We start from the raw sequence: 23,440 nt of genomic DNA on the forward strand, positions 1-23,440 counted from the left end.
TTCTTGCCTTGAGGAAAACTTTGTAGCACATAAACACTCTACAACAAAGAAATTTGTTTGGCTGGTGCTCAGCGGCATAAAAATACTACCCATGGGAAATTATTACTCTTCGGTTGAGGAGGACTGTTCCTGAAATTAGCATTGATTTCTTCAGGGGCTAGTATTATTATCAATTGAAAAAGTAAAGTCTTCTGCATGCTCCTTGAACTTCAAAACAGTACGGCATATCAGGGTTTAAATCAACAGTGATCCATGATTAGAACAAGGCCAGAAACTGTGGGAATCTGACCAGACCTACTGATGTCATTCTTAAAATAAAATTGCTCACTATGAAAAAAATCTCAAGAATCTTTTTCCATGTTAAAAATATTTGAAAATAGTTAAATTTCTATTGATGTTCTACAATGTAGAAATCTTACTTTATCTTCCAAAACATAACTTGGATAACATTTCATAGAAGTCAAGGGGAAACGTTCACTTGAGTAAAGATTAAGATTAGAGATTACCTTTATTTGTCACTGTTACGTTTTGTGCAATTGAAAACATTAAAATAATTAAAAGAAAGATGGAGCTGAGGCGAGTACATTAGTTTTTTTTAATTTTAGCGAGTCATGTATTTATCACATGATAGCATCACGATGTATGCAATTCATGTATTTTTTTAACATATAACCTGTAATGAATTACTTAAACAAAGAATGCTTAATCAACATATTTACAAGATAACTTAAATATTACTGAAATATTAAATACAACATTCCTCCCTGCTGAGCTATAAACTCCAACTCAATATAGAATGTATCTCAACTATATACACAGTATACTATATAATACAACTACTGTACAGACATCCTCAGCATAGTAAATTATAAATTGAATTGAAATGAATTGACACTATTTCCTACATCCTTCACATAGGAACTTAGGAGGGTTAATGATGCCTAACGGCGACTCCTCAGCTTGCATCTTCGGAAACAGCTCTGTTTCCATCTTTAATATCGCTATTTTTCCCTTTCAGGGTTCTTTTGAAGACTCTGACCTGGAGTTACACGCTGGCTACAGTTCTTTGCAGGAATGGGACCCACTCTCAGGGTTTCACGACTGGCTGTTGCTCGGCACACCAAGGGCTTGGCCTAAGAGCTCTACTTGCCTTCAGAGGCCCGGAATCTCGAGCCTCTGGAAACAGGGAAATCCGAGGTCGGTGCCTCTGCAGGAGATCAGTGTGTCATTGGAGACAGAAGATCTCTGGCTGCGTGCCCAGAGACCTGAGATCTTTGGGCACAGAGCTCAGAAAAAGCGACGCACCAGACTTTTAACGTTGTAAACCAGCGAGTTGTTTGTTATGTCTCCCCTCTCACTGTGAAACGGAAACATCTCTTTCTCTCTTATTAGGGGGAGAAAGAGAGAGAGAGAGCCTGTGGTATGTTGAATGCTGGATGAACAATGTAATCTTCGAAGTACTGCAAGTCTGTGTCTTTGCTGTTGCCTTGATCACGCTTGAGTGCTCGGTGGTGGGTACCAATGCTTTTTTTTGCTGGTGGGGGGCGGAAGAAGGATTGTTGCTTGCTACCACCTATGTGCGGGAGGGAGGGAAGCTTGGGGGGGGGGGGAGACTTTGGGGTTCTAACATTTAACTGTTGTTCATTCTTTGGGGGTACTCCTCTGTTTTTGTAGATGGTCACGAAGATCAAGCATTTCAGGATGTATATTGGATACCTTTCTCTGACGTTAAATGAACCTTTGAAACCTTTGAAACGTACATGAAGAGTAAAAATCTTTACGCTGCATCTTTGTCTAAATGTGCAATGTGCAATCATTGAAATTTATAAATTTATAATAGTTTATAATAAATAGAACAGTCAGTGTACACTCAAATCAGCGTGAGCTAATCAATCAGATGGCCTGGTGGAAGAAATGTCCTGGAGCCTGTTGGTCCTGGCTTTTACGCTGCAGTACTGTTTCCCGGATGGTAGCAGCTGGAATAGATTGTGGTTGGGGTGACTCGGGTCCCCAATGATCCTTCGGGCTCTTTTCTCACACCTGTCTTCGTAACTGTCCTGAATCATGAGTTCACAACTACAGATGCACTGGGCTGTCCGCACCACTCTCTGCAGAGTCCTGCGATTAAGGGAGGCACAGTTCCCATACCAGGCAGTGATGCAGCTAATCAGGATACTCTCAATTGTGCCCCTGCAGAAAGTTCTTAGGATTTGGGGACCCATACCAAACTTCCTCAACCATCTGAGGTGAAAGAGGTGTCTTTTTCACCACACAATCGGTATGTACAGACCACAAGAGCTCCTCGGTGATGTGGATGCTGAGGAACTTAAAGCTGTTTACCCTCTCAACCCTAGATCCATTGATGTCAATAGCTGCCCATCTCCATTCCTCCTGTAATCCACAACCAGCTCCTTTTCTTTTTTGCAGCATTGTACCATTCAAGCCTAAAGATTTAATTGCGACTGAGGTTTTCTTACTGTTTTGGGATAACGTCCTTCCTCAGAAGGGGGATCATTTTGGTTGGCAGGTAAGTCTTGTAGCTGTGGTTCTGGGGCCTCCTCTGTGGTGATTGTAGAAGTTGACTCTGAAAATATAGGAAGTGGTACCAACAGCAGTTGACACCTTTCTTCTCTAACAATTGACTCTGCCCTCCTCAACTGATCGATGTGAAGTCTCCAGATGATACTAGACACAATCTCCACTGTGTAGGAAAGTAGTCCTTAACCTTTCCGAGTACCCACTTATGATCACCTCTGTAGTCCCTCACCAGGACAGCTTGTCCAGAAGTGAAACATTGAGGAGCAGTCAACTTGTCTCAGCTGTTTGTCCTGCATACTCCTTCTGAGATGGTTTTGAGGAGATCCAAGCGTGAATACAAGGGGTGACCCAGGAACAGCAAGCCGGTGAGTTGTTCTTTGTGGAGTGGGCTGTATTACGATATGCAAGGAGGACATTGGCAAGCTTCTGATTCAGTGTCAGTGTAGTGTGTTCTGCTGACATTGCTCACAGTGTGTTCTTTAGAGTCTGGACAAATCTTTCCACCAAGGTATTTGTAGCTGGCAGATGTAATATGTCTTATTCCATTTATTTTTAGGAATGACTGAAGCTGTGATCCACTATCATTGATTAAGTGTTCTGGAACACCAGTCCTTGTGAAGAGGCTTCTCAACACATCAACAGTCTGCAAGGCTGTAGCTGCATCCACTACTACCAGGAAATTTGTGCCCATGAATGGTCTGCTAAAATCCACAAGAATCCTCTGCCAGTGCAATGTAGGCCATTCCCAGGGATGGAGAGGTACTGCTCTTGGCATTTTCTGGACTTATTAACATCCTAAACAGTGCATGGCAAACTGATCAATCTGCTCATCTATCCAGATGAGCAGACAAAGCTACAAGCAAACAGTTTCATTTTAACCATGCCTAGATGACTGGCATGTGACTCCTCCAGCACTGTAGCTCTCAGCTTAGTTAGTACAATAACTCTCAACCTCCATATCATAAAGCAACCTCTGTTAAGAGCAGGTTATCCTGGCACTGGTAAAAATAGGGGAGCTGGAGTTTCCACTGCACATTCAAGCCATTTTGGGTGGCTATGTAGGCCTGAGGCAGTGTGGAGTCTTTTCTGGTTTCCCTTTGAATCATCTTTGTTGTAATAGAGAGTCCTTCAATTTTCATTAGGGAGAATACGTCAAAAGGAGTGTCATATTTTGTAATTTTTCTGGTATTTACTTCTAAGGGCAAATAGAACAATTCAATTTGAACAATTCATCCTCTTGAATTTGATGCTGTAATTGTGTCCTCCAAGAAACAGAGCCCACCTGGACACTAGTGGTTGATGATCAGCAATGAGGGTAAACTCGCTCCCATATAAGTACTGGTTGAAATGTTTTACACCAGACTCAAGACCTCTCTGTCAATCTGCGTGTAATTTTTCTCTGCAGCGGTAAGGGAACGCAATGCCAAAGCTGTGGGGTGTTCATTTGCATCATGCATGACATGTGGCATGATTGCACCTATAAGGCAAGATTCACCGGACAATGTGGATCATAACGTGTCAGTACAATGTCTGACATACAATGTCTGATGTCCAAAACTATTTCTTCCCAATCTGTACTAATGAATTCAAGGGGTAAAGCCAGGTTTGGCAGGAACCTTAGTAGCTGACAAGTCCTAAAAAGGACTGCAACTGCAACACATCCTTTGGCCTTGGGGCAACCACCACTACTTGATTTTTCTCAACATACTTGTGTAATCCTTGTGCCTTCATGGTGTGACCACAGAAAGTGATGCTTGGTTTAAATAATTCACACTTGTTGCATCGTGCTCCGAGTTGAAATTATCTAATCTTTTTAACATTGTCTTGAGATTTTGGAGATGCTTCTTGCCATCTTTACTGGTAAAAATGTCATTCAGGTAATACTGAGTGCCTGGGCAGCCTTCAGCTCCTGGTCCATAGCTTTATGCCAGAGTGCAGGTGCAGATGCTACTCCAAAAATAAGTCTATTAAGCAATAAAGCCCTTGGTGGATGTTTATGGTGAGAAACACATTGGACTTCCTTCCATCTCCGTCTGTAGGTAGGCCTCAGCTAAGTCCACTTTGCTGAAGTATTTCCTCCAGTAAGTTTTGTAAAGATATCCTCTATCCTAGGATGAGAATATTGATCTACTTTCAGTACTGGGTTGATGGTGACCTTAAAATTGCAACAGATCCTGACCTGTTCTTCTTGGCTACTGGGACAACCAACGTTGCCTGTGGGCTCCACTCAGCCTCCATGTAATCTAGCTCACTGGTTACATTATCACGGATGGTATAAGGAACTGGACAGGTTTTAGAAAACTTGGGTGTGGCATTTAAATTTAACATTGTTTTATTCTTGATACGTTTGAGCTTTCCGGAGCTGTCCTTGAAAACTGTTGTGGCAATATCCAGTACCTTTCTTAATTCGCTTTCCGTTTACTCTATTACAAGGGTTATGGCATGCAAGTTGTGGATGGATCTCCAATCAAATTGTAATTGTCTCAGCCAACGACATCCCCGCAATGCTAGCCTCCTGTTTTTACCCGATACAAGCCCAATGTGGCTTGTTGGTCATTGTATCTCACTGTTGCAAATGTCATTCCCACAGCAGTTATCTTTTCTACAGCATAAATTCTTAGTTAGATATCTGCTGGCTTCAGTTCAGTATCTTTGAAATGTCATTCAAACTCATTTTGTAGAAGGACTGAAACAGCCGAGCCAGTATCCAATTCCATTTTAATTAATTTGTCCTTCACTTCTGGTGTAAACCAGATTGCTTGTCTCATCTTAGTTTTCACATTGTAAATCTCAAGGCTACCCTGTGCCACTCTCATTATTATCAGATTTTTCATCAACAACATGTGGATTAGTGCTCTTTTGAAACTGTAACTTGACTTTTCAGCTTTTTCTCTTCCTTGTGCCATCCATGTACTTTTGGTTGTCCAACATGTTCTTTGTAGGTGTCCTACTTCTTGTACTTTATGTAAATTTCACTTTTAAAACTGCATTTGTTTGGTGTATGCAAGCCCCTGCCACAACAGAAACACAATTTGTTCAGCCAGACACACTTCTCTTTAGACCAGGGGTTCCCAACCTTTTTTATGTCATGGACTCTTATCATTACCATGGATCCCAGGCTTAGACATTGCAATTTTGTTCATGCTCACTTTCATTTCTGTCCGTAACTCAATTGCGTTTCTGTCTGCTGTTTCCATGATACAGCTATTTCCAACTGTTCTTTTAAATGCAGGTTGTGTTTCAGTTAGGAGTCATTTTTGAATGTTTTCTTCTAAGATTCCACAAATTAATAATCTCTCAATGCATCACTAAGCCCAGCATTGAACTGATAATGCTAAGACAATCTCTTCAATTCAGCCATGCAAGCTGAAATTGACTCCCCTTCCCTTTGATTTGACATACGAATTTGAATTTTAAATTTATTTAAATCTTACATCCGTCCTACAACGTGAGGGAGTAAAAGTCTTTGCATTATGACTCCATCGCAATGAACAGACATGTAAATTTATAAGTCCAATAGCTTGTAGAAAAAAGCTGTCCCTTAGCCTGTTGGTCCTGGCTTTAAAACTGTGGTACCATTTGCCAGATGGAAGCAGCTGAAACAGTCTCAAGTCAAGTCACTTTTATTGTAATTTCAACCATAACTGCTGGTACAGTACATAGTAAAAATGAGACATTTTTTCAGGACCATGGTGTTACATGACACAGTACAAAAACTAGACTGAACTACGTAAAAAACAATACAGAAAAAAAATACACTAGACTACAGATCTACGTAGGACTGCATAAAGTGCACAAAACAGTTCAGGCATTACAATAAATAATAAACAAGACAATAGGGCAGGGAGGTGTCAGTACTAACTCTGGATATTGAGGAGTCTGATAGCTTGGGGGAAGAAACTGTTACATAGTCTGGTCGTGAGAGCCCAAATGCTTCGGTGCCTTTTTGCAGATGGGAGGAGGGAGAAGAGATTGTATGAGGGGTGCTTGGGGTCCTGCAAAATGCTGTTTGCTTTGCTGATGCAGCATGTAGTGTAAATGTCCGTAATGGCAGGAAGAGAGACCCCGATGATCTTCTCGGCTGACTTCACTATCCGCTGCAGGGTCTTGCGATCCAAGATGGTGCAATTTCTGAACCAGGCAGTGATGCAGCTGCTCAGGATACTCTCAATATAACCCCTGTAGAATGTGGTGAGGATGGGGAGTGGGAGATGGACTTTCCTCAGCCTTCACAGAAAGTAGAGACACTGCTGGGCTTTCTTCGCTATGGAGCTGGTGTTGAAGGACCAGGTGAGATTCTCCACCAGGTGAACACCAAGAAATTTGGTGTTTATGCTTGGGTGACTGGTGTCCTTGATAATCTTCCAGGCCTTCTTTACACACCTGCTGCTGTGGAGGGAAGTTCACATCCACAGATGTGCTGGGTTGTCTGTATCACTCTCTGCAGTACCCAGCAATCAAGGTTGGTGCATTTCTCACACCAGGCAATGATACAGCCAGTCAGGATGCTCTCAATGGTGCCCCTGTAGAAGGTCTTGAGGATTTGAGTGCTCATGAACTTTTTTAGTCGCCTGAGATGGAAGAGACGCTATTGTGCTTTTTTTTTTGCCACACAGCCAGTGTGTATAGTACACATCTTCACTGATGTGTATACCAAAGGACTTGAAACTACTTACCCTCTCAACTTGCAGTCCCATTGATGTTGATCTGGGCGAGACTGTCTCTGTTCCTCCTGTAATCCATGATCAGCTCTTTTGTTTTTTGGATATTGAGGAAGAGTTTGTAATCTTGGCACCACTGTGTCAGGGCATACAAGAGCAAGATATGCCAATTAATTGAGTGGTGTTGCAGCAGCAACCTTGCACTCAACATCACTAAGACAAAAGAGCTGATTGTGAAATTCAGGAAGGGTAAGTTGAAAGGACACATACCAATCCTCATAGAGGGATCAGAAGTGGAGAGAGTGATCAGCTTCCTGGGTGTCAAAATCTCAGAGGACCTGTCCTGGTCCCAACATATCAATGCAGCTACATAGAAGGCAAGGCAGTGACTATACTTCATTAGGAGTTTGAAAAAAATCAGCATCTCAACAAAAACACTCAAAAACTTCTATAGATGTACTGGGGAGAGCATTCTGACAGGCTGTATCACTGTCTGGTATGGAGGGGCTACTGCACAGGACCGAAAGAAGCTGCAGAGGGTCGTAAATTTAGTCAGCTCCATCTTGGTTACTAGCCTACAAAGTCCCAGGACATCTTCAAGGAGTGGTGTCTCTGAAAGGCAGTGTCCATTATTAAGGATCCCCATCACCCAGGGCATGCCATTTTCTCACTGTTATCATCAGGTAGGAGGTACAGAAGCCTGAAGGCACACACCCACCGATTCAGGAACAGCTTCTGCCATCCGATTCCTAAATGGACATTGTATCTTTGGACACTACCTCACTTTATAAATATATATTATTTCAGTTTTTGCACTATTTTTTATCTATTCATTATACAGATACTGTAATTGATATACTTATTTATTAATTGTTTTTTTTCCTTCATTATGCATTGCATTGAACTGCTGCTGCTAAGTCAACAAATTTCACGACACATGCCAGTGATAATAAACCTGATTCTGATTCTGAATTCTTATTCTGATTCTCTGTAGGCTGTCCCGTCACCAATAGAAAATAAGGCTGATCAATATATGTCATCTGCAAATTTGATCATCAGATTGAAGCTGTGCATGTGGGTGTAAAGGGAGTAGAAGAGGGGACTCAGGACACAACCCTAGGGGTACCTGTGTTGATTGTTAGAGGGATAGAGGTGAGGGAGCCCACCCTTAACACCAGTCGGCGATCTGATAGGAAGTCTAGGATCCAGCTGCACAAGGTTGGGTGCAGGCCAAGGTCTCTGAGCTTCCTGTCAAGACTGGAGGTAATTATGGTGTTGAATGCTGAACTGTAGTCCAGGACTAGCATTCTAACATGGGTCCTTGTGAGTGAGGAAAGTGCGTAGTGCTGTGCCGATGGTATCACTGGTAGACTGGTTACGTCGATAGGCAAATAGAGACCTAAAGTGTTCTGCAATTCACAATGGTTTTGGTTCTAAATGTTCTTGCATTACTTTGCTGATATTGTGAAAGCTCATTTCATCTGGTTTGGTTGGAACAGTCAAGCTTCTAAGCCAACTCTATGCTTTTAAATCTGATGCCCTCAGCAAAATTTGTTCTTACATCTCATTGGCTATTTCATTTACTTCAAAATACTGCCCTATTCACTCAGTATACATCAGCCAGTTATCTATTGTGCAAGAGAACACCATCTTTCTAATGTAGCCAGCTATTTCTGCCTTTTTTTTAAAAAATTATGATTATCACCAGGTATCCACTGTTTATGAACCAGTTTTCTTCTGTTTTCTGTCTTTTTTGTAAAAACTCGATTGTCTTTCATGTCATAACGAAAATATGCTGCTCTGAAGGAAAAAAAAGTGCCACACTTTTTGTAAACTCGAATGTTTCTCCCTGCATTCTTTTTAAACTTAAATGTCTCGCTGTAAATAGTAATCTCTGCCTCATTTAAAGCTGCCTTGTCGTCACTGTTAAGTTTTATGCCATCAAAAACATTAAACTAATTAAAAGAAAGACATTGGAGTTGAAAGAGGTGAATACGTTAGTAACGTTTTACTTTCAGCAGAGCATGCGCGCATCACGTGGTGGCATCATAATGCAATTTCCTTTTTTTTACATACAGCCATAATTAACTATTTAAACAAAGAATGCTTAATGAACAACATATTTACAAGATTTTCAAAATCACTGAAATATGAAATATACAAGTAATTTGTGCATCAGAACATAAAGGCAAATGTGTCTTTTGGATCAAAACAAATCAGAGGACTGCGCTGGGTACCCTGTGTAGCACATGTACAACTCACTAACCCTAATGGTACGTCTTTGTGGGAGGAAACCAGAGCACACAGAGGAAACCCATTCAGTCACAGGGAGAACATGCAAACTCCTTACCGGCAGCAGTGGGAATTGAACCCTGATAACAGATTACTGATTGACACTGTACAGCAATGCACCAACTACCAGGCTACCATGCTGCCCCATACCTTAACAAGATGACCAACCACTGACCTGCTATCATTGTAATAGGGAGCTGGTCAACGGTGATATCCAGGATGATAATGCCATTGTATGTCATGAATGGGTGATCAAATTCCCTCTTATTAAAATTAGTTATTGCCTGCTAATTTTGTGGTAGGAGTAATAGTTGTACTTCTCAGTCCATGCCTGAATCCAATCTCAAAGTTCAAATTAAATTTATGAAAGTATACCCGCTCATAGAAAATATCTAATCAGCCAATAACGTAGCAGCAGCTCAATGCATAAAAGCATGCAGACATGGCCAAGAGGTTCAGTTGTTATTCAAACCAAAGATCATTATAGGGAAAAAATGTGATCTAAGTGACTTTGTGGTGTTATGAGTGATGGACAGACCTGATGGAAATGGGGTGCAGAGTTAACCATTCCCCAACCCCCCTCCTGAGAACTATGAACTATTGCTGTTGCTATGCTGCTAATTAGAGAGAGAAATGAAGCACAGAGGCAAGAACATCTGCTACAGATAAGAGGGAGAGAGAGACTGTTGATTTATTGTATTTTGACTCTTCCTGGGTTATTTACCTTTCACTACAAGGACTTTACTTTGCTCGTTAACATTCCTCAGGAGACAGCAAGAGTGGCCTGATTTGATGGACACAGTCATTCAGAGTTGATGGATGACTGAGACCCCATTAGTAGGGATAAAAGACGCCCTTCTGGGGAGGGTCTGGGGAGACACCCTTCAGACACACCAGTGGACACTGACTGAGTGTTGTGAATCCACAGGAAGGTGGGGGCTTCGAGGACCGAATCAGGATATCGGTCAATAAAGCTCACAGTGTGACAGCAGGGCCGGTGGGGACTTGTGTGTGTGTCCCCTCATGCCAGAGTGACGAGTCCACCACAGAAGAACGGTCTAGCTGAAGAAGAGAGGGGTCATAGCTGAATGACCACAACAATACGATGGAATAAGAAAGCAACAGAAGGTTTGCCTGCTGTAGCTGTTACATCTTGCTCACTCTCTCTCTCCAACGATTACAACAACCATAACTACCTCAGCACGCATGAAATGAACTTTATACTCTTCTATGACAATTCATTTACCCCTAGACATTGATAGAGATTGTTTATTATTGATTATTATTCCTACACTTCTATGTTTATTATTGCTAACCTGTTTTATATGTATATTTGCATTTTTGATACTGTATTGTGTAGTTTACTAATAAACATCTTTAATTTTTGGTACCACCAGAATCCAATGGATTCTTCTATCTTTGCTGGTCTGTAAACCCAGTTACGGGGTACGTAACAGTGGAATGATTTTGGTGCTGGGGGATGGTTTAAGGATCTCAGAAACTGCTGATCTCCTGGGATTTTCATGCACAACAGTCTCTGGAGTTTACAGAGAATGGTGCAAAAACAAAAAAACATGTTAGCTCTAGACCATAAGACCATAAAATATATGCTTTTGGCCTTTTGGTCCATTGAGTCTGCTCTGCCATTTATCAAGGCTGATCCATTTTTCCTCTCAGCCCCAATCTCCTGCCCTCTCCCTGTATCCCTTCATATCCTGACCAATCAATAATCTATCAACCTCTGCCTTAGATATACATAAAAATTTGGTCTCCACAGCTGTCTATGGCAAAGAATTCCACAGATACATCCCCACCTGGCTAAAGACATTCCTCCTCATCTATGTTCTAAAAGGACACCCCTGTATTCTGAGGCAAAAAAACTTGTTAACGAGAGAGGTCAGAGGAGAATGGTCAGACTAGTTGAAGCTGACTGGAAGGTGACAATAACCCAAATAGCCATAAGTTACAACATTGGTGTGCAGAAGAACATCTCTGAACACACAACACATTGATCCTTGAAGTGGATGGGCTACAGCAGCAGAAGGCCATGAACATACACCCAGTGACCACTTTATTAAGTACAACAGGTACCCAATAACGTGGCTACTGAATGTACATGTCATCAATTACCATTCTAAAATTCATTTTCTTGCAGACGTTCATGGTTAAAAAAAATAGAATTTTATGCAAAACTATACATAAGCAAAGACAGACATACACAAATGTACAAAAGACACATTGCAAATAAAAATAATACTGAGAAAGAGTTACCTACCCAATTCTTAAAAAAGGGCATTAAGGACAAAGGGATTGATTTGGATATCAGATGCAAAGACCTGTACAGATGAGTGAACAAGAGTAAGAAAAGTAAAGAAGACTATTTTAAAGTTACTGGTTATCGCACTGGAAATGAGGTGTAAAAGTGCAATAGCAAAGGCATTTGACATGGTGCCGCACATAAGGCTGCTAAACAAGACATGGTATTAGAGGAAATATGCTAGCATGGACAGGAGAAAAAGAGTAGGAATAAAGGCAGACTTTTCTGGTTGGCTGCTGGTGACTATTGGTATATCTGCCTCTTTCACCACCTAAATGCTGGTGAGAACACTCTGCTATGGAGAGAAGACTGCCTAACAACTTGGCATTGTTATTAATACAGGACATCGCAAAACAGCCATATGGCAAGCCAAGTGTAGGACATCTAGTCAAAAGAGCTACCCATTGTTTCATTTCCTCCCCCATATTAGAAATATGAGAGCAAGGAATGTGATGCAGAAGTGAATAGGCAAAGCGGGGGTTCGGGTGGGGGAGGAGAAAGTGGGTTGGGGAAGAGAATGTGAGAAAGACAGAGATGGCTGAATTCCAGTTAAGGGTAGGGAGCCGCGCTGGAGGCAGTCTACAGAACAGTCACTTCAGTCTTTTGTGTCTACACTGGTCATCAAGGCCCTATCTAGAGTAAAGCTATTTTCAACACTTGGTTCAGTCTTTCCACAGTGGCACTGGAAAGTTTATGAACCCTATAGAATTTTCTCTACTTCTGCATAAACATGATCTAAAAAGTGATCGGATCTTCACATAAGTCCTAAAACTTGGTAAAGAGAACCCAATTAAATAAATAATAGTAAAAAAAATTATATTTGTTCATTTATTTGAGAAAAATTATCCAATATTCTATGTATTTGTTGAAAAAAAGAATGTGAACCTTTGCTTTCAGTAGTTGGTGTGACCTCTTCTACAGCAATACCTGCAACCAAACATTTTCAGTAACTGCACATCAGTCCTGCACATCAGCTTAGACCATTCCTCCTTACAAAACTGTTTCAGCTCTTGATTTTGGTGAGCTTCTTTGATGAACTGCTTGCCTCAGGTCCTCCCACAACATTTCTATATGACTAATCTCAGGACTTTGACTTGGACTTTACAAAACACGAATTTTCTTCTTTTTAAACCATTCTGTTGCTGATTAATTCATGTTTCGGATCTTTGTCAAGTTACATTATCCAACTTCTATTATGCTTCAGGTGACAGACTACTCTCCTGACATTCTCCTGTAAAATGTCTTGATACAATTTTGAATTCACTGTTCCCTCAATGATTGCAAGCTGCCCAGACCCTGAAGTGACAAAGCAACCCCAAACCATGACACTCGTTCCACCGTGCTTCACAGTTGGGATGAGGTTTTGGTGTTGGTGTGCAATGCTGTTTTTCCTCCAAAGATAGCAATGTGCTTTTCTGCCAAAAAGTTAAATTATTGTCTCATCATAGAACATTGTCCCTGAAGTACTATAGAACATCCAGGTGGTCTTTTACAAACTTGAGATGTGCAGCAGTGTTTTTTTTTTGGAGAGCAGTGGTTTCCTCCTTGGTATCCTTCCATGAACACCATTCTTGTTCAGTGTTTTTCTTAGAGTGGAAACATCAACAGAGACTTCAGCAAGTTCTAGAGATTTCTGCAGTTCTTTTTCTGTTACCTTGCATTCTTTTTCACCTCCTTTTGGCATTGCACGTTGTGCTCTTGGTGTGATCTTTGCAGGACGGCCACTCCTAAGGAGAGTAACAACAGTACTGAGTTTCGTCCAATTGTAGACAATTTCTCTTACAGTGGACTGATGAACACACAAGTCTTTAGAAACTCTTTTGAAGCCTTTTCCAGCTTCATGTATCTCTACAATTCTTCTTCTAAGGTCCTCTGAAAGTGGTTTTGAATGAGGCATGGTGCACGTAAACAGATCTTTCCTGAGGACAGCAGGCTCCGTCAGTAACCTGACTTTGTGTGTCTTTTTTATAGGGCAGGGCACCTGTGCAACCCACACCTCCAATCTCATCTCATTGATTGGAACAGCTGACTCCAAATAGCTTTTGTAGAAAGCATTGCCCCAGAGATTCACAGACTTTTCCCAACAAATACTTGTAATATTGGATCATTTTTCACAAAATAAACAAACAAGTATAATGTTTTTTTCTGTTATTTCTTTAATTTGCTTCTCTTTTTCTAGCATTAGGACTTAGATGAAGATTTAATCAGATTTCAGGTCATATTTATATAGAAATAGAGAAAATTCTACAAGGTACACAAACTTTCTAACACCACTGTAAGCTACTGCATTTCAAGTATTCATCTAAATATTTCTTCTCACCACTCTCTCAGGAAGAACATTGAATATTTCAACTACCATCTGGATTAAAAAAGCAACACTTTCTCAAGTCTCGTATAAATAGCCTATACCTTGGGGGTTGGGGCACAGATACATCTCCAACAAAGGAGGTGTGAGGCATTCCATCACCCTTGGGCAAGGTGCTTAGGGTCCCCCCTTTCCCCCACCCCCCCCCCCCCCGTATGATCAGGATCATGTGAAGGCACGAGAGCAGGTGGTGAATGGTTGTATGAACATCTGGTGCACATCACAAGTCCTGGTTATGCAAACAATGACAACAGGCAGACTATCTCTGAAGAGTATTGATAACTGCTGGGGTCACCATTTTGTAAAGACTCTACCCAGAAGACAACGGGAAACTATTTCTGTAGAAAGATTTGCCAAGAATAATCATGGCCATGGAAAGACCATGCTCATCAATGTCATAATGTGGCACATAATGATGATACATTCAGCCTTTAGGAATGCCTTCAGTGTTCCTCAGTGCTGCCATGGTTCAGATCATTCATTGACTATGTCCTGAACTCATCCGTCTATTCAAAACACAACACTTCATGTTGTTCAAGACTATGGAGTTACCATTTCTCAGGTTTTTTTACCAACTTGTTCACATTGTCAGGTAGCTTTACAATTCTTCTCGCTATTAACAACTTAACACAGAGAGAATTGATCATGAAGACAGCCTCTGAAACACTTGCTTTCATCAGTCAAGGCACAAAGTACAGGACTTGGGATTTCATGTTGCAACCGCACAAGTTGCTTGTGAGACCACACTTGCCATATTGTGTATTGATGCTGTTATAAGAAGGACTTCATTAAGCTGGAAAGGGTACAGAAAAGATTCATTGTAATATTATCAGAACTGGGGAATCTGAGTTATAGGGATAGATCGCTCAAAGTTGCTGCACAATTTAAGGGGATAATTAAGTAAGCATATAGCATGTTGACCTTCATTAGTCAGGAGAATGAGCTCAAGAGCCATGAGGTAATGCTGCAAGCTCTGTACAACTCTGGTTAGAATACACTGTGTTCTTTTCCAGTCACCTCATTATACAAAGGATGTGGAAGCTTTAGAGAGGGTGCAGAGGAGATTCACCAGGGTGTTGCCTAGATTAGAGGACATGTCTTATGAGGATGTTCAGTGAGCTAGCTCTTTTCTCTTTGAAATGAAGCAGAATCCGAGATTACTTGATAGAGGTGTCCAAAATGACAAGAGGCATATATCAAGTGGACAGCCAGAAACTTTTTCCCAGGGCAGAACTAGCTAATATGATGGGACGTAATTTTAAGGTACTTGGAGTAAAGTATAGGACGGGGGAGGATGTCAAAGATAAATTTTCTACACAGATGGTGTGTATGTGGATGGTGGTAGAGGCAGATCCATTAAGTATATTTAAAAGACTCTTAGATAAGCACAAAGATTTAAGAAAAATGGTGGAAGGGAAGGATTAAATAGATCTCAGAGGAGGTTAAAAGGTAAGCACAGCATCATGGGGTGAAAGGCCTGTACTGTTCTATATTCTATGATAGATAGGCAGGGGCTTGTTTTCCTCCAGAGCATAGAAGGCTAATGAGCAACATTACAGAGGCATATATATTACAGAGTGATGTTGTGGGGGAGGTACTGGACTCTCTGACGGTGGTGTCTGAAAAGAGGATGCTGTCCAAGTTGCATGCCATCTTGGACGATGTCTCCCATCCACTCCATAATGTACTGGTTAGGCACAGGAGTACATTCAGCCAGAGACTCATTCCACCGAGATGCAACACTGAGCATCATAGGAAGTCATTCCTGCCTGTGGCCATCAAACTTTACAACTCCTCCCTCAGAGTGTCAGACACTCTGAACCAATAGGCATAATTTACTTATTATCATTTAATTATTTCTGGTTTTATTTTGCTATATTTCTACTCTATCATTGGTTGGTGCAACTGTAACAAAACCCAATTTCCCTCGGGATCAATAAAGTATGTCTGTCTGTAGGTCTGTATAAAATCATGAAGACAACAGATAAGATAAATGATCAGTCTTTTACTAGAGTAGAGGGAGTAAAAGTCAAAAGGGTATATAGGTTAAGGTGAGATGGGAAAATTTTAAAGGAACACTTTTCACTCAAAAGCTGATGTGTCAATGGAACAAGCTGCAAATGGAAGTTACAGAGGTGGGTACAGTCACAGTACTTAAAAGGCATTAAGAAAGTTACATAGTAATAAAATGTTTAGAGGAATATGGCCCAAATGCAGCCAAATGGGAGTAGTTCAGGTAGGCAACTTGGTTGGCATGGACAAGATGGGCCAAAGGGCCTGTTTCCATGCTCTATGACAACACAGTTTCATATAATCTCTTTACTAATGGGTCCTTCTTCCTTAATGTAGGTTCAGATCATTTTAATGTATGTAACAAATTGCTGGCATCCCATCACAAATCTCCATGTTACACCACTGCTCCAATTCCAGAACAACCTTCCACTATCAATCACGAACAACAGAAAATTTGCAGATGCCAGAAATCCAAGCAACACACACAAAATGCTGGAAGAACTCAACGTCAGGCAGCACCAATGAACAGTCGATGTTTCGAGTCAAGAGCCTTTATTGGACCCGCGCGAACTGCTGACTTACTAGCGTTGTGTTACCCTAGATCCCAGGTCTACGGTTCTTGGGTCTCTTTGAACCAGTCTCCCACGTGGAACCTTGTCAAAAAACCTACTATCTCCATCAACACATTTGGTCGCCTGCTCGAAAAATTTCATCGGGTAGATAAACGCTGACCTTGGCAGGAGGAAGCTTGGGTGTCACTGTATATTAGAAGAGAGACCAGTGGAAGAGGTGGATGGTGGGAAGGGAAGGTGGTGGAGCCCCAGAGCCCGGTTTTTCAACCTGTCCTACCTCCAATGATGGTCCTGATCAGCGAGGCATGGCCCGGGCAGTCCACCAGCGTGACCTGCAGTTTGGAGTACTGCGGCTGCCCGAGATGCGGCGGCGCGGCCAGGCAGAAGCTGGAGAAGCCCAGGTCCAGCGTGATGCCGCGCTCCCTGCTCTGCGGGTTCTTGTCGAAGGCCGCCGTGGACGCCGTGGTGCTCAGCGCCCGAGCCAGTGCGGTCTTGCCGCTGTCAATGTGTCCGAGGACCCCAATGTTGAAGTTCAGGGTGTCTGCCGCCGCCATGGTTGCCAAGAAACGGAGGGGGACGGTTCAACTGGACGGAACACATGTTGTGCACCCACTTCAAAACCCCCCCGTGATGGAACAAAAGTTTCCACCTTACCATCTTTACTGTTTGTGAAAGGAGATTTTGTGAAAGGAGTCTGAAATAGAAACAGATTCAAGCCAGCCGGCACCATTGTGCGGTGGGAAAAATACTTTTCTAGTTGATTTTTTTTAAATTAATTTCTCTCTCCACAGGTCTCTACCTTCCTTGTCACAGAATATTCCAACTGAATCGAATCAGGATTATTACAACTAAAATATGTGAAATTTGTTGTTTTGCGGCAATGCAAAGACATAACAATCGCTGAAATTACAAATTAGATTAATACTGCAGAATGAGTTAGTTTCCTGGGTGCAGGAATTGTTCATAAATCTGGGCGGGGCGGGGGGAGATAGAAAACTGTTCCTAAAACGTGTTTTAGGTTCCTTCAGACTCCTGTACCTCCTCTCATATGATAGGTACATTTTGCTCTCTGCTTCTTTCCTTCTTGAGAAGATCATCAACCAAAAAGCCTATTTATCTCTCCAGAAATTCTGGCGAAACTAGAATTTTCTGATTTAAACATCCATACCATTTTCGCATGCATTGTTGTCTGTATAAGCTCATTTGCAGAAACTATTTTATTTTGCTTAGCAGAAAGATTTTATTGTTTCGTAAATCAAGGTAATAATCGTCAGCCTTCCAGCAACGTCTGAAAAATGAAGACTAAGTAAAACGTTGGTACAGTATACAAAACATGCTACCGTATAATTAGAAATACACTTCAGAATTCTTAAACTCAGATTTTTACATCTTTACTGAAATACATTTTAAATATATAAACCTTCAATTCACTATACAAATCTTTAACTCACTATATATTGTAATATTATAAATATATTTTTAAAATATCAGCAATTAAAATGTTAATTTAAACCTATTAAGATTAGATCTGCGGTAAATATTAATTTATTTTTGCTATAAATAATTACTATTAGTTGACGGAGATTTCTCACAGCGTTTCTCACCGTCCATTGGTGATAATATGATTGATCGCTGGGATTGTCCAATCGCAATTAGGGATGCATTTTCCAGCGACCAATAATAGAAGCAAAATAAAGGTGATTTCCGTTGGTGAGAACGCGATGATTGCCCTTAACGACGGAGACGGAAGTTGAATGCAACCTATCTTGCTCAGAATTCTAGTAATGATTGACGGAGAGGCAACCATCAGACTACAGGAGTGTTTTGATTGGCGTTGGCATTAGCCAATACAATGCGAGGGTAGGCGTTAATTTGGTGCTAGCGAGATAGGTAGCGGCTGAAGATCCCGCCTCACTTAGTAACACGCGCTATATTCTGTCGAAGAGTCGCCTTTTGGTTCGGGTTCTGAGTTGAGGTGACCGGAGCAAAGAAAAGCAGCGATGAAAATCGAAGAGGTTAAGAGCACCACAAAGACCCAACGGATTGCCAGCCATAGCCATGTGAAGGGCCTGGGCTTAGACGACAGCGGCCTAGCCAAGGCGGTGGCCGCCGGGCTGGTGGGGCAGGAGAATGCCCGGGAGGTGAGTAGCAGCGCCAGCGGCAGGAAGTCTCTCCCCGACCCTCAACCAACACTGGCTTCATCCATCCAGTTCCCCCTCCACTCTGAATCTGCCTCTGTTCCCCCGTCCTTCACTCCTTCCCTTTCCCTTCCCCTGCATCACCTCTCCTGTTTACAGAGCCCATTCCCCGTCTTTCCTTCTCCAGTCACACGTCCTGCCTTTGCCCTCAACTCTATTCCCTCCAACCACTGTCACCCCTCCCCTTACCTGGCTCTATCTGCCTTTTACTCCCTTGCCTGCTTCCACCTGCCCCTTTCTTCTCCCCGACTCCATCCTTCACCCCTCATCATCCCTATTTTACCCCTTCTTCTCACCTTTAGCTACCTTCCCTTATCATGCTCCTCAACTTGAAATGTCAACAATTCGTTTATCACTTCGTGGATGCTGCTTGACCAGCTGAGTTCTTCCATCATTTTGGAGGGGGTGGGATGAAGCTAAAAGCTGGAAAGGGGATTGGTGAAAGTGATACAGAGCTTCATCCCACGCATTTCCCCCTTCCCCCACTACTTTCAAATATCTTAGTATCTTTCCCTTCAGTTAGTCCTGACGAAGGGTCTCGGCCCGAAAAGTTGGCAGTGCTTCTCCTTATAGATGCTGCCTGGCCTGCTGTGTTCCACCAGCATTTTGTGTGTGTTGTTTGAATTTCCAGCATCTGCAGATTTCCTCGTGTTTGCTATGGCAAGTAATGCTCGTAATCAATAATGATATTGGGTAGTGGAGGATTGCAGTGAAAAGATTATAATTGGAGTGGAGGAAAGTTGAGTTTTGTGGGGGTCAATGCTAGGAACACCTCTTGTTAATATATGAAATTGGATATGATGCTAGCAATTTCAGAATTCTGTACATGATACAGAATCTGGTAGTATAGTGATACACAAGGACTTCAGAGAGATCTGGTCAAGTAGAATGGGCAGGATGGGTAACAAATGAACTTTAACACTGAGGAGTGAAGTTTCACTTCAGTAGAAAGAAAGAAGAGAATATAAACTTGAGGGTACAGTTCTCAAAGGGCCACAAAATCATTGAAATATGGGGATATTTGCACACACATCTTTGGGAAAATACCTATTGAAAACTTGATTACAAAAGCATACAGGGTCTTTGGTACTCTCTGCCTCCTTTATAGAGTAAAAATATCATGGTATAATTTATAAAGTGAGTTTGAAGATGATAGGAGAATTGTGTCTCACATTGGGGGAAATAGATTCTGGAGTGGATGCAGAATAAATTTAACAAATTATTCAGTGGTGAAGCAATTTGGCTTTGTAGTTACACAGAAGAAAGTCAGATTCTTACCCTTGGAAAAGTGGGGAGGGAGGAGACTGCAAGAAGGTCTGATAGCAGTATTTAGAAGCGTGATTAGAGAAATTGATTTATTGGTGTGGGCTGTCAAAAACTATTTAAAGTTCTGTCAGAGATGAAGAACACAGTAAACCCTATTTGTATATAGAAAATTATTGAGCATCTTTCTTTTCCTGTAGGCTTGTGGGATCATAGTGGAGCTGATCAGAAGTAAGAAGATGGCTGGAAGGGCTGTCTTATTGGCTGGACCTCCAGGAACCGGCAAGGTACAGTGGGCGTTCGATGATTTTTCTTAGAGACACTGAGGAATCTGGCACCTTTCTACTGCATGGGCTGCAATGGTTATGTAAGGAAAAAATAGTTCATCACTGTGAACTTGGGTTAAAAATGCATGTTGAGATCCCAGAGTGGTAGGCATGGAACTTAATTTGGTATTGTCACATATACCAAGATACAGTTTTAAAAAAAATTGTTCTTCATCAATCACATTACATTGAGGTAGAACAAGGTAGGATACAGTCAGCCCTCCTTCTCTGCGGATTCTGCATGCGCGGATTCAACCGACCGCAGATCAGGAAAACCCGCAGGGCATATAGCTGCAATGTTTAAAATGGAAATAGGATAACAACAAGGTTGCCCTCCTGACGTTTACATTGTCACCACATTTACTCACAGACAGATCAAGCTCACTGAGTATCCTTGCTAACACCTGGGTTCAGGTGTTTAAATTGGGTGAGCTGTCCAGTAGTCTTGTAAAGCATGGCTTTGATCACAGAAACATACTTCACAGGTGATATTATTACATTCCTTGGGTACTATCTGTCCCTTCGCAGGAAGTGACCACCCCAGAATTGTACAGAAGGGAGTAGCCTAGGAATTCTTAACCTGCTCTGCTACTTACTACTCACTATGCTGCTGGCATTTTGAGCAGCAACGAAGGCTGTATTCCTTCAACTCATCAGTAGCTTTCTTTCAGTTTTCACTACTGTTATCCATGCGAATCCTGGATGGAGACTCAGGAATGCTATCGCATTCAGATGTAAAAGGATTCTTCATTGCTGTTTCCATTACAGTTTTGTTTTGCCAGTCAGGGTTGTTAGCCCTGAGCTGGACCCCTGTACCTGGAGGACAAGTGGTTCACTCTTAGTCTGGCCTCTGCCCTTTGACCTGTTTGATGCGGGTGACCCTACCAAGAGCCAAAACATGAAGCCCTGACTCCAGCCAACAGTTCTCTGGGTCATTGAGGCACACAAGCCTCCAAACCACAATGTTGTGGTCCTCTTGGAGTCTGCTGTCATTCCTGATCTAATTTAAGACCTCATGAATTCTCATGGCATTAAATCAGATGTGGTCAAGGATACCTCCTCCTGAATACCATCTGCTCTCCTTCAACTGATGAATTACTGTTGTTATCCATGCTGAACAACATTTGTAAGAAGCTTTGGATAGAGCAGGCCATGGAATGTATCCTGTGTCAGTAATTCAGTAACCTGTTCCTCCTCCCTGATTATAGTAATGACATGCATGTCCTGGATTGTATAGGGGGGAGTGCGGGGAAATGCTGACTTGAGGTGCTGCCTCTTAAAGATGTCCTTGAGAGTGGGAAGCTGGTGCCCATGATAGAGCTGGCTGAGTTTCCAATCCTCTGCAGCCTGTGACAATTCTCTGCTTTTGAGCCTCCATACCAGGCTGTGATGCAAACAGTCAGAATGCTCGACACTATATACCTATAGACATCAATATGTGTCTTTGACATACAAATTTCCTCAAGTTCCTGATGAAGTATTGTCATTGGTGTGTCTTCATGATTGTATCACTACATTGGCCCCAAATGGATTATTGGAGATTTTGACACTCAAAGAGCTTAAAGCTGCGCTCCCTTTCAATGAGGACTGGTGTGTGTTCTAATTTTCTCTTCCTGGAGTCCACAATCAATTCCTTGCTCTTGCTGACATCAACTGTGAGACTTCTGTGATATTACTCAACCAGCTAAACTTTCTCAGCCTTGTACGTCACATCATTAGCATCTGAGGTTCTGCCACCAACAGTTATTTCATTGGCAAATATATAGCTGATGTTCAAGCTGTGTCTAGCCTCACAGTCATGAGTGTGGAGAGAGTAGAACAGTGAGCTAAGCACAAGTTCTTGAAGTGCACCTCTGATTGTCAGTGAGGAGAAGATTTTATTACCGATCTGCACTGACTTTGGTCTCCCAATAAGAAACTCAGACTCATTTGCAGAGGGTGGTACAGAGGCCCAGGTTTAGAAGATCGGTGATTAATACCGAGGGGATGATGATATTGAACACCTAGCTGTAATCAATGAACAGTAGCCTGATGTATGCTTTGCTGCTATAAGCGCTCCAGAGCCAAGTAGAGAGCCAGTGAGATTGCATTTGCCGTTTGCCTGTTGTGCAGTAGGTGAATTGAAGCAGGTCCAGTTCCTTGCTTGAGCAGGAGTTAATTCCAGCCAAAACCAACCTCATCACTTCATTGTGATCAATGTGAGTGCTACTGGTTGATATCCATTCAGGGAGCTCACCCTGATCTTGGGCATCAGTATCATTGCTGTTCTTTTAAAGCAAGTGGGTACCTCTGAACACAGCAGTGAAAGGTTGAAAATGTACTGGAAATCTGAGATCACTATATGCTGTGAGGAATTGCATAGGTGCAGTATTCTCCCTTTCAAAGCAAACATGAAAAGCATCCCTGCCATTTATGCTGTTAGGTTTTGCCTAGAGGAAATAATTGAATGTGAAACCCTTGTCACAGCTATCATGCATCCAATTCTATTTCTAATTCCACATAAGATTGGATTTTTGCTCTCAATGGCTTTCTATAGGCTGTGATGCAGCCAGTCAACTTGCTCTCCACCACACATCTATAGAAGTTTCTTGGAGTTTAGATGGCATGCTGAATATTCACAAACACCCAAGGAAATAGAGCTGCTGCCATGCTTTCATCGTAGTTGTCCATTGGTGTGGAGACCAGGACAGGTCCTCTGAAATGTTAACATTGAATAATTTAAAGTTGTTGGCCCTCTCCACCTCTGATTTCCCAATGAGGATGAGCTCATGGACCTCCAGTGTCCTCCTCTGTAAGTCAATCGGCTCCTTGGCCTTGTTGACATTGAGTAAGAGATTGTTGTTGTGGTACCACACAGCCAGATTTTCAAAATCCCTCCTATATGCTAATTCGTTA

General features: G+C 42.0%; 2 protein-coding genes across 4 annotated transcripts in view; one reads left to right on the plus strand and one right to left on the minus strand.

Moving 5' to 3' along the window:
* Positions 1-18,210, minus strand: part of eefsec (eukaryotic elongation factor, selenocysteine-tRNA-specific) — a 454,525-nt gene extending 436,315 nt beyond the window's left edge. For 2 of the 3 annotated variants that reach the window (XM_059943929.1, XM_059943928.1), the window contains exon 1: positions 17,036-18,210. In XM_059943929.1, coding sequence (XP_059799912.1) covers positions 17,036-17,312 — 277 coding nt within the window. In that variant the 5' untranslated portion in view covers positions 17,313-18,210. The remainder of the gene's footprint in view (positions 1-17,035) is intronic. The other variant, XM_059943926.1, reaches the window with a different exon arrangement.
* A 144-nt stretch (positions 18,211-18,354) lies between these two features.
* ruvbl1 (RuvB-like AAA ATPase 1) overlaps positions 18,355-23,440 on the plus strand; it is an 83,914-nt gene continuing 78,828 nt past the window's right edge. The window contains exons 1-2 of the mRNA XM_059943931.1: positions 18,355-18,899; positions 20,420-20,506. Of these exons, the coding sequence (XP_059799914.1) occupies positions 18,759-18,899; positions 20,420-20,506 (228 nt within the window). The 5' untranslated portion in view covers positions 18,355-18,758. The remainder of the gene's footprint in view (positions 18,900-20,419; positions 20,507-23,440) is intronic.

The sequence above is a fragment of the Hypanus sabinus genome, chromosome 19 (genome assembly GCF_030144855.1).
Source record: "Hypanus sabinus isolate sHypSab1 chromosome 19, sHypSab1.hap1, whole genome shotgun sequence".
Taxonomy (NCBI): domain Eukaryota; kingdom Metazoa; phylum Chordata; class Chondrichthyes; order Myliobatiformes; family Dasyatidae; genus Hypanus; species Hypanus sabinus.